The 16555-nt window shown below is 55.4% G+C and overlaps 2 protein-coding genes across 3 annotated transcripts in view; both read right to left on the minus strand.

Moving 5' to 3' along the window:
* DOC2B (double C2 domain beta) overlaps positions 1-2053 on the minus strand; it is a 32946-nt gene extending 30893 nt beyond the window's left edge. For both annotated transcript variants that reach the window (XR_007146953.1, XM_047833261.1), the window contains exon 1: positions 1656-2053. Coding sequence is in view for 1 of the 2 variants with exons in the window: in XM_047833261.1 (XP_047689217.1) it covers positions 1656-2028 (373 nt within the window). In the remaining variant the exon portion in view is untranslated. The remainder of the gene's footprint in view (positions 1-1655) is intronic.
* Positions 2054-6116: 4063 nt separating this feature from the next.
* RPH3AL (rabphilin 3A like (without C2 domains)) overlaps positions 6117-16555 on the minus strand; it is a 171041-nt gene continuing 160602 nt past the window's right edge. The window contains 2 exon segments of the mRNA XM_047833262.1: positions 6117-6395; positions 6601-6701. Coding sequence (XP_047689218.1) covers positions 6648-6701 — 54 coding nt within the window. The 3' untranslated portion in view covers positions 6117-6395; positions 6601-6647.

Consider the following 16555-nt stretch of genomic DNA (forward strand, 5'->3'; position numbering starts at 1 on the left):
CCCTGCCCTGCCAGCTCACTCCCTTGGCACAGCAGGAAAGATGTTGGAAGGGCAACAGGTTCCCTAACCCTTCTTCTGGAGGTGGCTTTGGATTCATCACACCCAAAGGGGTGACTTGGGTCCCAGTTAGGTCCTTCCCAGATGCATGGCAAGTAAGGGGTTGCGATTTGCCCAGGGTGCCAGGAGCTGAGGGTGGGGAAGATCCAGGGCACAGCCCTGAGGACAATCAACTCCCACGACCCAATTTCCCCAAGCTGGCAGGGAAGGGGGGGGAGAGGACTGCTTCCCACGTCCATGCCCCACAGCAAGGCCTCAATACACCAGGTTCCGACCAGAGTGCTGTGGTCCAGGCCCACTGAAAGTACCTAGCACTTTCCTCCCCTTGGAGGATGGAGGTGGGGCCTCCTCCAGCTCTCTCCTCCAGGGCCTCCCTAGGTAGGACAATGAGCGGTGGGCCACCTCCCCCAGTGGTGCTGATGACCTCCGCATTCAGCTTCCAGAGGCACATTTTATGCTTGGGGAAACTCCAGGCCGCCGGCCCTAGGCCCTTGTGAGCACCAAACCTGGCGCAGCCACCTTCACCGGTGCAGCACGCAGTTGTGGGGGGACTCAGCTGAGCGGGCCTTGGCGAAGCCTGCGAGCGACCCCTGCGTGGAAAGGTCCACATCCCTGGCAGGGCTGGTGTGGCAGGTCTCACAGTGACGGGACTGGGGCTACAGCTCGGCTGGGGACCCTAGCGAGCAGCGCTGCCCCCCAGACCCCCGGAAGGGGTCTCATGCCAACCCCTTCCGAACCAGGCGGCGACCTCTTCCACCTCGGTTTCCCCTAAGGTCCCGGGTCGGGCGCGGCAGGCACCCTCAGAGACGGGAAAGGCGAGGAGCTCCCGCCGGCCGGGCCTCGGCCCGGGGACCCCCGCGCTTGCCCACTCCCTGGGGCTCGAGGCTCAGCCCCGGGAGGAGGAGGCGCGTGCTGGGTGACCCTTCCTGGCGGTGGAAAGCGGGCGTAACAGGTGGGCGAAGGTCGGCGGCCCGGGAGAGCTCCGCGGCGGGGTCCACGGACACAGGAGGAAGAACCGCCAAGGTTTTTCCAAAGGACAAGCGGCCCCGCGGTCCTTTGGTGCTCGGCCCGGGCGCCAGCGAAGCCGCCGCGCTCTGCGGGCCGCCGGGCCCACTCGGGAGGCCGGCCCGGCCCCGGGCCCCTCCACCTCCCGCCCCAGCCCGGCCCCTCGGCTGCGGGGCCGGCCCCGCAACGGGTTCCCAAGCGGGGAGGACCGCGCGGCAGGCAGCAACTGGTGTCTCCCCGGGGCGCAGCTCCGCCCTTCCCCGGAACAAAAGCCACCGCCCGCGCCGGAGCTCCCCGCCAGCGGGCCGAGAGGGGGCGCGGCGCGGGCTCCGAGAACCGGGCCCCCGGAAATGGGACACCCCCAGGGGGCGCCCCTAAACTTCCCACCTCTCCAGTGCGGGTCAGGGAGGGGTTCGGGGCTGCCTCTGTAGGGCGCGCGGAGAGCGCAAGGAGCGGGCGAGGGGCCGCCACCGGCGGGGGTGGATGCCGGCGAAAGGGGAGACCGCAGGGGGCCGGGGCACCCGCGAGGTCGGGGAGCGAGCGAGAGGCCGGGCCGGGGGAGGGGGCGGGAAGTCGGCGAGTTGGAAACTTACTGCAGTCGTCGGATTCGTAGCCGTCGGCGTCCGGCTCGTCCTCGGGCGGCTTGGCGGGCGGCCGAGCCGGGCTGGGGCCGGGGCTAGGGCCCGGGCTGGCGCCGTAGGCTCCGAAGAGCTGGTCGACATCCTCGTCGTCGTCGCGGACGCCGTCGGAGGGGCTGCGGCGGCCCGCGCTGGCCGCGGTGGGGCGCGCGGGGGCGTCCGGGGGCGCAGCGGCGCGGGGCCCGGCGTCCGGGGGCAGGCCCCGCGGGAAGCGGGGGAAGTAGTCGGAGATCTGCTTGATGGGCCGGATGGGGCCGGGGCACACGTCGATGGCCATATGCTCCTGGATGCTGATGGTCGCCTTCTCCCCGCGCCGCCGGAGGGTCATGCAGGCAGCGCGGCCCCGCCCGGGCGCGGCCCGGCCCGGCCCGGCGCGGCCCCGGCCCGGGGTGGGGTGGGGGAGGCGGCTCAGCAGGCCCGGTGGGGCGCGGCGAGGGCTGCGGGCATCGCCGGCGGCGCCCCCCGGACGGCCCTGACGCGGCTGCTGCCTGCTCGGCGGCGGCCGGCGAGTGAGTGCCAGGGGCCGGCAGGCGGGGGGCGGGCCCAGCCCGCGTCACCCGGCAGCAACCAAGCAGTGTGAGTGTGCGGGCTGCGCGGGCGGGCGCGGAGCGGAGCGAGCGAACGGCGCCGCACTCACTCGCACTGGCACCGGCGCGCGCACACCCGCGGGCCCCGGGCGCCTTCCACTCGCGCACACGGGCAGGACCGCCGGGAGGCTGAGCAGGGAGCCGCAGGACGCACACTCGCACGTTCCCGCTTGTCCCAGCCCTTGTGGGGTTCCGTTCCCTCCCACAGGACACACGCGGGGGTGCCAAGTCACTCTAAGCACACAGAAGCGTGTGCAGACGCTTGGCAGAAGCGTCCGCTGGCTCACACCTGCAGGACACATCCGCAAACGTTATGTACCCATACAGAGTTGGTTGCGGGTGCCGTTCACCCCCCGATACACACCTGCCTAACAGGACACACACAGACACACCCATAGAAGTGATCAGGGGACTCGGGGCATCCCCCTCCACACAGGACACACAGCCACGCTCCTAGGAATGTGTGTGAGCAACGTGTGTTGCTCACACGCTGGTAGGGCATGTACATCCTCGGTGGCCCAAGGTCATTGCTGTTCACAATTCCTCTCGGGTCACATACAAGCACACACTCTCCGTAACCCGGAGTCAGTCCCTCACTTGGTTAGTGAGCAGTTTGAGGAACTCGCCCTGCTCTCCCCATGGGGATAGGATGGGTGAGAACCTTGACCACAGACTGGTCCCGAGGGGGGAGGGCAGACATGGCCTGGGCAGAAGACACCTGCCCACCTGCTCAAGCCTCCCACATGGTCAGATAACTAAACAAATCTCGGCAGCCCAGCCCAGAGCTTTCCGGGAACAGAGCTCTGTTGGGAATGGCTGCTGCTTATACAGGTGTGTCTCCAGAGAGCCCTGGGCCTGGACAGAATCCTGTTTACTGCCTGGCTTCTGACATATCAGAAATGCTTATCTTCTTGGCTGGATCCCCTCCATGAGTCTGAATGAGGACAGCCCCAAGCCTGTGTCCCTCCCTCCACCATAACCCACTGAAAGAGGTGGGGGGGAACAGAGAGAAGAGAGAGGAGGCTCTTTCTCATCACATCCAGCTGCTACATCCTGACGGATCATCTGATCTTTTTGACCCTCAGTTTCCTCATCTGGGAAATGGGGCTAATTCCAACCTCACAGCATTATGGGGAGGCCCCTTCCAGCATAGAACATGACAGATCAGAGGTGCTCGACAGGGTTGGCTTTCTCTTCTCCCTTCCCTTGAGAGACAAGACTCACTGGTGAGAAATGATGGAGAACCATACGCTGTTTTGTAAGTTCTGCACTGGGTGGTGATAGTCGGCATGACTATATCAAGACCGTTTCCAGCTGCCATCGCTTTGATCCCTTACATTACCCCATGGTGTAGACAGGGCATACTGTTACCATGTTCAGGCGAGGAGATTAAAGCTCAGGCACGATGACTTACCCACAGTGACTGCTGGCTTGTAGCAGAGCTGGGAGTAGAACCCAGGTGTTCTGACTTTTCTGAAGCTTCCACGCACCCCCTCCTCTGCCTCTTCCTCTCCACCCCTGTGAAGCTTGAAGGGTCCGAGCAGAGCTGGAAACACAGGTAAAACCTCGTTTCCCAGAGTTAGGGGGGCGGGGGCGGGGAGAGGCGGCCAAGCCTCAGTGGTTACAATAGGAATGAACCAGCCTGGGGGCTCCCTAAGGACGATCTGGGAACCCGGTAGGAGAAAAAAATCAACCTTCCAAGAATCAGAGGCCAAGGGAAGGCCAGGAAAGCCTGGAAGCCTAACACAGTGGGTTTCTCATTTCTGGGAATGCTTAAGGGGATTAGTTCTTAAATAGGCACAGAGTGACTTCTATGCCAGAGGTAGCTGCATCACAAAGTGATTATGTAATGATACGGGTATTAAAGTACAGACACTGAGCCATCATTTCATAAGTCCTTCACTTGAGGAGCAAGAGAGTATTGTCATCGGTTTACATCTGGGGAAACTGAGGCTTCAGGAAGTCAAGGGTCTGGGAATGAGAGTGGATATCCTGACCCCTGACCCTGTGCCCTTTTGACATCAAAGGTGTACCCCTGTGTTCACTGGGAGTGGGGACAGAAGGGGGCTGACCTCTCCCTTTGGCCTCTTGACCTTCTGTGGGGTCTGGCTTTTTGGAGGAGCAGCTCACAGCTTTTGGCCCTGCAGGTGCTGGCTCTTGGAGGGTCTGGAAGAAGTGGGGTGGAAGGCCCAGCCTCCAAAGCACTGAGTTGGGGAACCCCGGGATGCCCGCTGGAGAAAGGGGAGGAGTGTGTGGGACCAACCTCTGGCAGGTGGCAGAGTGGAGAGCCACTCCACGGTCTGAGTTCATCCAGCTATGAGCCCCACCGAGAAGGGGCAGGGTCCCCCTGGAGGGACAGAATTGGTGTTATCCGGGCAGGTGACCATTTTTCTACAAAGAGTTTGGGCTGGGGAGTCAGGCAAATTTGGACTCAAAAGCCAGTGTCTCCTGGCCCCTAACTGTGTCTGACTTTGGTCAAGTTGCTTAACTTAGGCCCCTCAGTGGTGGAGTGGGGGAGGCCACGAACAAGTGTGTGAGAAATGCTGATGGGGATGGATGGCACGCCACAGGCACTCAGTCCGTCGTAATTCTCTTGCCCCTGCCTTCCTGGTGCAAACCATCTCCCTATGCCCTGTGCCTGCCTCAGTTTCTCTACCAGTGAAACGCAGTTGGCCGCCCTCTTCCTGTCTGCTGCAGGACCAGGTGAGGCTATGGGGGGAAGTGCAGGCGGAGGTGAATGTACTTGCTGGCTGGCATGAATGGGGATCTTGAGGCGGCTGGACATGTCCAGGCCCCATCAATCATGTTGCCTTCCATGCTGGCAGCTGGACCGGCCCTTAGCAAAGTTAAGTGGGACCGTCTGCCCTTGGTCACAGCTCTCGGGAATCCTGGGCCCACGCTTCCTCTCCACCTGCTTCTCCCAACAGGCTTCTGAGCACCCCCTCTCCCCCCCAAGGCCCCTGTGCGATGAAGTAGAAGCGGGTTCCTCGAAGGATGGCCCAGCCATCTGTACCGGCAGGATGCATCTTAATAACGCAGATTCCAGGCCCCTATCTCACACCCCCTGACTCAGATACGCATGTACGTGAAGACTCAGGATGCATCTTAACCAGCGCCCCGGATTATTTTTATCCACAGTTATTTTTGTGGGAATCGCTGGGTGAGAAGGTGCTAAGGTTTAATACAGTGATTCTCAACCTGGTTTGCTACCTCCACACTGTTCACTGTGCAACACCCAGGCGGGGGTGGGTGTTGGAATTTCTAGAGTGCTTTGGCAAAGTCCCACACACACCACTTTGGGCATTGGGGCTTCTTTCCTGGCTGAGAATGACCAGTTAAAGCCTTTCCTTCCAGCAGGCGATGGGCATTTTAGAGGAAGTGACTCGGCACTCGGCCACATGTCCTTGGTTGGCATCTCTGGCTGGTATCCACGTGCCCTGGAAGGAAGGGCCCTCCTTGGCCTGGCCTAACGTGTACCCCCAATTTCCACTCTCCTCTGATTACTGGAGGAGGAGAAGGTTGTGCTAAAAGAACCTTCTCTATAGTCATAGGAATTTTTTACCCAGAGGAGGGGCTGATGGAGGACTTCTAAGCACAGTGGCTGGTTGTTGGAGAGGCCTTCCAGGGGCTCCTGAGAATCCACTGTTTACTAAGTATTTATTGAGCACCCACTCTGTGACAGGCCCCGTGCTACGTTCTGCAGGGCGCCTGGTGATGAATGAAGCCCCCCTTCTCTTTAGATTCCAGGGATGGAGGGCAGATCGGGAAGGGATGTGGGAGCCATCCACTCCGGCCCATCGCTGCTTCCTCCTTGCCCCACACAGTGGCCTCGGCACAGGAAGCCTGATAGAAGTCCGAGGAAACGAGTCACCAGAAGTGTTAGCGGTTGTAGCCTGTGGCTGCCGAGGGGCGAACTTGACGTGATAATTTATTATGCCCATTCTCATAAACACATGACACTGGTCACAGTACATTTACTAGCACTAGGTCTACCGTGAGGAAAAGCTGACACCTGGTGACGTTGTTTTGCAGACGTCAAACGCTCCTGGAGCTGTCGTGATGGGCTAAGTGGCTCAGAGACGGTCATCATCTTCCCCTTCTGGGACACCTGTGCAGTGGTGTGCAGACCACAGATCTGTGAGCCCCTCCCCCGCCCGCTTCGCGTCCCATGTGAGCAAACAGGCTGGTGGAAATGGAGGGCCTGGTCCAAGGTCACAAGGGGCCGGGCCAGGACTCGCACTCACACGTTCCCTCCCTGCAGGGTGTGGCCTGTGCTGCCAGACGGATGGCAACCAGACCTAGTGAGAGCTCACCTGCCAGGAGGGGCTTAGCCTGGGATCATGCTGCCTGTGGGAGGAGATCAGATGCCAGCAAAGGATAACGCTGAATCCTCAGGGGTTGCTCCGGAAATGACCTGCGGGAGGAAAAGGGGTATAGCCTGAAGACAAGGCGGTGCCCTCACCACCCTGCCCCCTGAGGCCTGGGGGTCGCTGGAGCCCTGGGTCTTGTCTGAATGTCTTTAGGATGGGGGTGGCTATCTCAGCATTACAGTGGGTTAGGATGGGCAGGAGCCCTAACTGGCAATTTTGAAACCCAGGTCAACAGCCACAAATGTTCCCTCAAACAGCTTTATATTAATGATGCAGTCCAAAAGGTATTAACAGTGCAAATGGTGGCTTCCAATTTTAACTCATTCTACTTTTAAAATGTATGAAATATTTCAGTTGTACAAAAAAGGCCTGGAGGGTAATGTGAAGACTGCCCGAACTACCAGCCAGCTTACACGCGAAACATTACAGGCTCCTCAAAGAAGCTAAAATAGAATTAGCACAATCAAAACAAAAATTATAGGGGCACCCGGATGGCTCAGTTGGTTGAGTGTCGGACTTCGGCTCAGGTCATGATCTCAAGGTCTGTGAGCTCGAGCCCCGGGTCGGGCTCTGTGCTGACAGCTCGGAGCCTGGAGCCTGCTTCGGATTCTGTGTCTCCCTCTCTCTCTGCCCTTCCCTTGCTTGTCCTCACTCTGTCTCTCTCTCTCCCTCGAAAATAAATGAACATTAGGGGCGCCTGGGTGGCGCAGTCGGTTAAGCGTCCGACTTCAGCCAGGTCACGATCTCGCGGTCCGTGAGTTCGAGCCCCGCGTCAGGCTCTGGGCTGATGGCTCAGAGCCTGGAGCCTGTTTCCGATTCTGTGTCTCCCTCTCTCTCTGCCCCTCCCCCGTTCATGCTCTGTCTCTCTCTGTCCCAAAAATAAATAAATGTTGAAAAAAAAATTAAAAAAAAAAAATAAAAACTTCATATAAATGTATCACATGGTACGTATCCTCATTCAATTGATTTTATCACGTGCCATTGTTTGTGAGATTTAGTCCTGCCGATGCATGTGGCTGCCTATACTTAATTTTCATCACAGTGCAATATTCCACTCTGTGAACACACCACAACTTGTTTCTCTGTTTTCCTATCGCTGGACATTTAGGTGGAATCCCATGCTTTGCTATCACTCTACACCTGTTATGGTGGCTATTCTTGTCTCCTGGCCCACCTGTGACAGTGTCGTTACCGTTTCCTGGAGAGGGAATTGCTGGGCAGAAGCACACACATATCCCTGGCTTGACCAAGTAGTGCAAAGTGGCCATCTCCGTTTCCACCCGCTGTGTGTGAGAGTTCTGCTTCCCCCGCATCCGCATCAACACTCGGTGTTGCCAGACTCGAGTTTTTGTTGGTCTGACTGGTGAGAGAGGGCATCTCATTGTATTTAATTTGTTCTTCTGGCTTTTACTCTCGAACCTTTGCTATGAAGGGTGGGTGGGTGTTGTCAACAGATAAATGGAGTAAATTGAAAATTGAAGAGTTTTTTCTTTAACGTTTAAAAAGTTTATTTATGCATTTTGAGAGAGAGAGAGAGAGAATGAGTGGGACGAGGCGGGGAGGGGCAGAGAGGGAGAGAGACTCCAAGCAGGCTCAGCACTGTCTGTGCAGAGCCCGACATGGGGCTCGAACGGTGAGATGGTGACCTGAGCTGAGATCAAGAGTCAGATGCTTGGGGTGCCTGGGTGGCTCCGTCCGTTAAGCCTCCGACTCCGTCCGGCTCAGGTCCTGATCTCGTGGCTCTTGAGTTCCACCCCCACGTCGGGCTCTGTGCTGACCGCTCGGAACCTGGAGCCTGCTTCCGATTCTGTGTCTCCCTGTCTCTCTGCCCCTCCCCAGCTCATGCTGTGTCTCTCTCTCCTTCAAACTAAATAAATATTAAAAATTAAAAAAAAGAGAGATGCTTAACTGACTGAACCACGCAGGTGTCCCCAGAATTGAACAGTTTCCATCAATAGCAGGGTAGGTTAAATGCAGAATGAGTCCCCCATATGGTGGGATAATGTACAGCCATCAAGAAGGACAGGGCAGCTGTGTGCACACTGATATGGGAGCTATATTGATATTCTGATGTGCTAGAAAACTTTACATCTCAGAAGTATGGTTAAATAAAAAGAGGCATAAACGGCATGTAAATAAAAGAATATATAACACATGTATATTTTCATATATGCCTAAGATACCCCTGAAAGAGCAAAGAAATTGATAAAATAGTTCATCTGGGAAGGGAACTGGGGGGCAGGGCAACTTTTCTGCTCTGTGCGTTTTTGCTACCTACATGCATTACTAATCCGCCCCCCCCCCCCCAAAAAAAATAAGCCTGAAATAGGTGAATTGAGAGAGACAGAAAGTAGATAGAACTTACCAGAGGCTCGGGGGGTTATTATTTAATGAGTATGGAGCTTCTCTTTGGGAAGACAAAACAGTTCTAGAAATAGTTACAACATTGTGAATATATACTTAACCCACTGATCATACACTTAACAATGGTGAAAATGGTAGGCTTTATGTTACGTATATTTTACCACAATAAAAAAGGTAGGAAAAAAGTAAGCCCACAATGTAAACTTTTTTTTTAATGGCACCATTAAAAAATAATGATGCTAAGAGAGTAGATCTTAAAACTTCTCATCACAAGAAAAAAAATTCTTTCTCTTTTTGAAAAAAAATTCTAACTATATGTTAACTAGATTTCCTGTGGTGATCATCTCACAATATATACAAATAGCAAATCATGACATTGTACCCCTAGGTGAATATATGTCAATTACACCTCAATAAACCAATTATAATTATTGAAAACATCACTGCCTGTGTCTCCATCCCCTGAGACAAATCCTGATCCTGGCTCCATGGCCGGACGGTGGGAGCCTGGAGCTGGCACCAGGACCAACCGAGGCAAGACTCTCCACAGGAGGGCACTGTGACTTCCGGGGCAGGGGGTGGGGGGAAGGGGCTCTTCTGGGCAGAGGCCGAGGCTCCTGAGGCCTTGACTGAGTACCGCCTAACTCCCCAGCGGGACTGTCCCCATCGGCCTGGGGCCTGGGTGCTCAAGCATCTCTGAGCTTCCCTAGCCCCAGGCTCCCTCCCACTGCTGGCTTCCCTCTCAGCCCTGTCCCTGTGTCTCAAAGATTCTTGCTTTTCTGTAAACAAGACTTCGGATGACCGGGCCTCCCCAACCATTTCACCGCCCTCTTCCATCCCTTGGCAGTGGAGTCCCCCAAATCCTTCTGAGGCTCCTGCCAACAGGCTGCATCCCACCCTCCACTGATACACACACTGCCCTCCCTCGTCATTCTGATGGCTCCCGATGCCCTTGCCCGGCAACACAATGGGCCCAGTCCCGGACTCCTCGACGGCCAACCACCTTCCCGGTGGCTTCATTTCGGCCACACTCCCCCATGGCCACACCCTGGGCCCTGCCATGCCCTGTGGCCACGTCAGTTCCTAAATCACACGTGCAGCCCAGGGATCAGACACCAGAGGCGGGGGCGCTGGTCCTGTCCTCACAGGACACAGTAGCATCCTCCACGCTCCCCTGCTGCTCCTGACTACTCTGTCACCTGACAGGCCATGCGTCTCCACCTGTCCCAGCCTTCTGGGGTCTCTGGGTCTGAAGAACAGTTTGAAAACCCTTGGCGCCCTGTGGGAGTCCCACGCAGAGCCAAGCGGTCCCCTAAACTGGCGTTCCCTAAGCTCTGTCACCTGTGAGGCAGCTTCTCAGCTGGGGCCTGGGTTGTTTACATTTTTCTTTAAACACCAACTTGCTTCGGGGCACCTGGGTGGCTCAGTCAGTTAAGAGTCCGACTCTTGGTTTCAGCTGAGGTCCTGATCTCACAGGCTGTGGGACTGAGCCCTGAGTCAGGCTCTAGGATGACAGCGTGGAGCCTGCTTGGGATTCTCTTTCTCCCCCTGCCCTCTCTCTCTCTGCCCCTCCCATACTTGTGAACACGATCTCTCTCTCAAAATAAATAAATAAACATTAAAAAAATCAATTTGCTTAAAAAGTGCTTTAAATATTCAGCCGTGCTTTGTCCTCACAACAGTGTCTGTGACGGAAATTGATGTGCTGGTTACATTTCTCTACTGCACATCGAAATAAACATATAATTACTACAATAAAATACTTCTCATTAAGCATATGAGGTTAAGTCAACTGCCCAAGGTCTCACAGCTAAAAAGAGGCAGGACCAACAGTCGAGCCCAGGCTGGTTTGGCTCCAGAATCCATGCCCTTGACCATCACCAGCCCCTAAGTGTTCAGCCCTGTCACCCCGGGCTGGGACAGCTGCTGTTCCCCAACACCCATCGACAGGCCAAATTTGCCACACACATTTAAGCTGAAGATAACCCAGCTCTTTGCACGTGTTAGGGGGGTGTCGAGTCAGAAGGAGGTTTGTTTCACATCCTCCATATGGGATCTACCCAGCTCTGGGTCCATCCTCCCCTTTCGTGGGACAACTGCCCTGGGGCCCGCACTACTGTAGGGCAGGCCTTAGGGCTCACCCAGAGAGCCCAGGGTCTGAGTGGGGGAGTGGGGTCGGCAGCGGCCGCCCCGCCTCCCCGGCCCCCACCTGCTGGGTCCCTGAAACCCAAGGCTGAGAAAGAGTTCAGCAAAGGGGGTGAAGGAAGCAGAAGCTTGTCTTCGTAGGAGGCCCGGTCTGCACTAACGTCGTCGCTGTGGGAGAGTGTGGCTGTTTGCACAACTGTTTGTGGTTGAGTCGGCTGGAGCTTGGGGTGTGCAGGGGGGCCCTACAGGGGTGGAGGGTAGAGGCCTGATGCCCTGCTGAGTGTCACACTGCCCCTGGATGCTGCTGACCCGCCAGTTCCGCCTGCTTCTGGGCAACGGTGGGGAGCACTTCATGGCACATGTATGTAGAGCCAGAGTCTGGGACAATGAAGTGCTTCTTCCGGCTCGCCCAGCGCCTCTCCCGCTGCACGGTCTGGCGCCCAAACATACCCATCGGCGGGGCTGCCGTGCCTCTGCCCGCTGCCCTCACCCTTCCCCGATCACTCGGCACGCTCCTATGCTGCCTTCAATGCCCTGCTCAGGTGTTGTTCATCCCTGAAGCCGACGCAGGTGTTCTTTCCACGATACCCCCTGGTGGCCGTGCCTGTGACATGTTACCGGGCTTATCACACACCGTGTGATTTGGGTTTAAGAGTCGGTCTTCCCAACGGTGTCGAATTTCTTGAGGAGCTGGAGGGGCCGGCTCCATCTTTGTGGTCCTCGAGGTGTGGGGTGTTGATTGATGGGACTTGGAACCCTCTGGGAGAGTCTCAGGACCCACCCTTAGGGAGCCCAGGCTGCAGGCCCAGAGTGGGGCCTGGGAATCAATCATGTTCCCAGGGTTCTGAAGCTGGGGGGCAGGTAGGACTTCCACAAGCACGGCACGTCTTTACTAACAGGGAACCTGAGGGCCTGAGAGGTTAACCTGACCTGTCCAAGGTCATAGAGTAACTTTGAGTCAGGGACAGGGCTTGAGGCTCTGCACTTCCCCTTGCCTGAGGGGCTGGGAGCATGGGTCTCCCCTCTCCTGCCATCTGGGTCATTCATTCATTCATTCATATTACTTTGCTTTTTTTTCTTCTCCTTAAGTTTATTTATTTATTTATTTATTTAGAGAGAGAGGCGGAGAAAGAGACTGAGAATCCCAAGCAGGCTCTATGCTCCCAGTGCTGAGCCTGACACAGGGCTCGATCCCATGAAGTGTGAGGTCATGACCTGAGCTGAAATCAAGAGGCGGATGCCTAACCGACTGAGCCACCCAAGCACCCCTACCTGGGGTCCCTTTAGGCCCAGCCTCGGGCTCAGGGCTCGAAGCCCACCCATTAAGCCAGTGGAGTTTTCCTGAGGCTCTTCCCTTGGCCCTGCCTGGGTTCTGGTGGCCCCGATGGTGACTATACCTTGACCCCCTCCCACAGGGCCTTGGCAGAGGGCACTTAGTCTCGAGGAGAAATCCATTTAGTTTCCTTCATCCTATCCTCTGCTGAACAGGCCCGAAGACATTGAGGTGGGTTTGCCTCAGGGCATTTGCACTAGCCAGTTCCTCTTCCAAAATATCCTTGCACCAAATCACTTCATGGGGGGCTCATTCTCACCTTTTAGATCTTGGCTCAAGACGCTCTCCTAGAGAGCCTCTACCAAAGCCTCTGTGGTCCGGTCCTGTTGTTTATTGTCAGGGAGCTCCTTGTAGGCAGGCACCTAGCACTGTGCCTGAACCCCGGCTGGTGGAGTTCACAGTGGCTGAAGGGAGGGGTCTGAGCACATAGGTGGCCCTGGCCTCGCCTGTGGGCGACACCTTGGGGTTCCAGGCAGGGCAGCTGAGCGGAAGGAGGCAGGAAGACCAGCAGAGGCCCCGCCAGCCAGCCGGCCCAGCTCCTCCCTGCCTGCGTGCCCTCCCACTCTGGGCGGGCGGCCTTGGAGACAGCAGCATTTAGAGAGAGGAGAGAGGAAAAGCACAGGTCATCCATCAGCAGGGAGACGTGGAGAGCCTGGTAAATCAGGGAGGCTGTCTGAGGCCCTTTTGCCAACTGTCTGCCAGCACCCAGGGCGTCTGGGAGCCTGGGGGACAGGCTGAGGGGCCCCTTCGGCCCAGCTGCCCCCATGGGGACTGAGGACAGCCAAGGCAACCACAGGACCTCCCTGGTTGAGGAGAGAGGACCAAGGGATGCTCCATGCCCTGCCCCCCTCCTGCATGCTTCAGTGTGTTGACCCCCCCTCCCCAGGAGCCTAATTACTTATACAACCCTCAGTATTTAGAATTTCAATACATAAGAGTGTAGAGATTAACATAACGAACCCCAAAACCATCCTCAACAAAATGAACATTTCATCTTTTTTTTTTTTTTTTTTTTTTTTGAGACGGTTTTTAACTTAAAGTGAACTATAAGGGCCACCTGGGTGGCTCAGTCCATTAAAGTGTTGACACTTGGTTTCAGCTCAGGTCATGATCCCAGGGTTGCGGGATGGAGCCCCCAGTCTGGTTCCGCACTGAGCAGGCAGCCAGCTTGAGACTCACTCTCTCTCTCTCTCTCTCTCTCGTTCTCTCTCTCTCCCTCTCTCTCTCCCTCTGCCCTTCTCCCCAGCCTGCTCTCTCTCTCCAAAATAAGATAAAAAGTAAAATAAATAAAAATATCAACACTGTAAAATATCACAGATATAACTTCCCCTTCCTGGGTCCCATGAGCGCCCCAGGGGCAAGCTTAATTATGCAGCTGATGTGGGTCCGCCCGGGGCTGCCTTTGATATTTTTATTATGCATATTTATATTCAAGAAGTATTGTTTTATAGAGTTTAAAACTTTTTATAAATGGCACCAATACGGCATGTATTATTCTGCAACTTGGCTCTAAATGCTTTATTAAAAAAACAGCTTTATTGAGGTATAATTTATACACTCTAAAACGACCATGGTAAGTGTACGATTTAATGATTTTGAGTAAATTTACAGGGTTGTGCAATCATCAGCACAATCCAATTTTAGAGCAGTTGCGTGCCTCCTAAAAAGTCTAAGTGGTTTTTTTTTTGTTTTCTCTCTTTCTCTAAATGCTTCTCGATACACATTTTAAGAACTGCCGTCATAAAGCTCCTACTGCGTGCCTAGCGCTGTTCTGACAGCATTCCATACACGCACGGCTCACTTAACCCTCACAGCCCCTGCGTAAGTTGAGCTCTCTTAGAGACAATGACACTGGGCACAGAGAGGGTGAGAAACCACCCGAGGTCACCTTGCTAGAAACCTACAGAATGCGCTGCGAACCCGGCCTCCTGACCCCAGAGCCTGCGACGCTTTGGTCCCATCATCTGAATGCACGAATCTGCCTGTGGCTCACGTGTCAGGCAAACACTCGTATCCCGTGATGGGACACTGAGGCTTGGTGTCCCTGGGATGGGAAATGGCGGAGCTGGGATTCGGTCCCAGGTCTGGGTGACCCCCAGGTCCCTCGGCCCTCTTCTAGTCCCCTCTGCGGCTTTTCTTTTTTTTATTCCAGCAAAGGGAGAAGGGGAGAAAAAGGAAGGGAAGAATGAGTGGAAAGGGAGAGAAAGAGAGAGAGACAGGTCAGAACCAACTTTTAAGTTCTTCTGTGCTCATGCAGGTCTCCACAAACACACTTCTATACCAGCACCTGTGCATGCGCAGCCACACTTGCACCCGTGACCGCACGCACGCACACGCGTGTACACACATCTGCACACACCCGTGCAGGTGTACACATTCATGTTCGTGCCCTCGTGTGCAGTGCACGCATGCTCAAAGAACCGGAGTCAGTGTTCAGAGGTCTTTTGTTGCTCAGAGGACAGAATGTCAGTGTGTGTGTGGGGGGGGAGGGGTTTTAGCCCCCCACCCCTACCCACACTCCTCTCTTCTGTCCAGGCGCCGGCTGAGGGCCTTTGTTAAGTCAGGTTTCAGCGCAGGGGAAACGGGGCCGGGTATGACTTCTGGAGACTTCGCTGGGCTGCTGGAGCCGTAGGGTCAGCCCGACCTTGCGCTGCCAGGAGTCCCGTCCACTGTGTCTCTGCTCCCTGGCCTGGATGCTTCCCGTCCCCAAGGTCATTCCTGGCCCCGGACTTATTTGAACATACACAGACCTGCAAGGAACGGTGGGGAGCCAGTTTGCTCACTGAGTGGGGTGTGTGTGGTGGTCCCTGCCATTTTAGGTGGGAGACCGAGGCACGTGGGCCTTCTGCAGGACCCTACAACTAGTGAGAGGCGGGCTCTGGATGCAAAGCCAGGCTGTGTCTCTGCCCCAGCTGGCCCGGGGATCCCCAGCCCCATCCCATGCAACAGCAGCTGCTCCGAACCTGAACCCGAACCCAGGAGTTCTGGCATCTAGCTCCTGAGTCTGGATCCTGGCTGGTGCTTTACACGGACTGGTAAGCTGACAGGTTCGTGATGAAGCCTTTACCCAGCCATGGCAGAATAGGAAAAGCAGAGGACAACACGGTGAGTTTTCTACAAAGTTAAATCCACTTAATTTGAAAAAGATGGCCTTTTTTGTGATCTTTTTTCTGAAATGAGAATGGTCTTATATGGTGGTTCTGATTAAAAAAAAATTTTTTTTTAATGTTTAAAAAATGAGAGAGAGTGAGTGAGAGAGAGAGAGAGAGAGAGAGAGAGAGCAGGGGAGGGGCAGAGAGAGAGGGAGACACAGAATCAGAAACAGGCTCCAGGCTCTGAGCGGTCAGCACAGAGCGCGACGCGGGGCTCGAACTCATGACCTGAGCAGAAGTCGGACACTTAACCTACTGAGCCATTGAGCTGTCCCTGGTGGTTCTGATTTTTTAAAAAAATTTTTAAATGTTTATTTATTTTTGAGAGAGAGAGAGACAGAGACAGAGACAGAGAATGAGTGGGGGTGGGGCAGAGAGAGAGGGAGACACAGAATCCAAAACAGGCTCCAGGCTCTGTCAACACAGAGCCTGATGTGGGGCTCGATCTCACAAACCGTTAGATCATGATCTGATCCAAAGTCGGACCCTCAACTGAGTAAGCCACCCAGGTGCCCCAGATTTTATATTCTTACTTGGCAAGATAAAAATGTGGGTAACTGCACACCAGCCCCCAAATCCAGGGGAGATGTTTCTGGTTTGTGGCCCCCCTAAAGTTTGGGCCTCTTCTGGGTGCCCACCATTCGACACACCTCGAGCCTGGAATTGGGACTTCTTCTGTAGCTGTCCTCCCCCGTTTCACGTTTGTATTTGCGAAAACAATCTAGTTGAGGAAATCCTATCCAGGATGTTTGAAATCTTTATGCCACCAGCTCAGACTCTGGATTGAGTTAACAACAAAATGGACAGAAACTCCCTTTCTCCTTCAGCAGTCAGACTTCAAGGCAACTTCAACCCTGGGAACTCAGCCAGTTCTGGGGAAAAGAATCAAAGGCCTCTGAACAGT

Source organism: Prionailurus viverrinus, chromosome E1 (genome assembly GCF_022837055.1).
Source record: "Prionailurus viverrinus isolate Anna chromosome E1, UM_Priviv_1.0, whole genome shotgun sequence".
NCBI classification, from domain to species: Eukaryota; Metazoa; Chordata; class Mammalia; order Carnivora; family Felidae; genus Prionailurus; species Prionailurus viverrinus.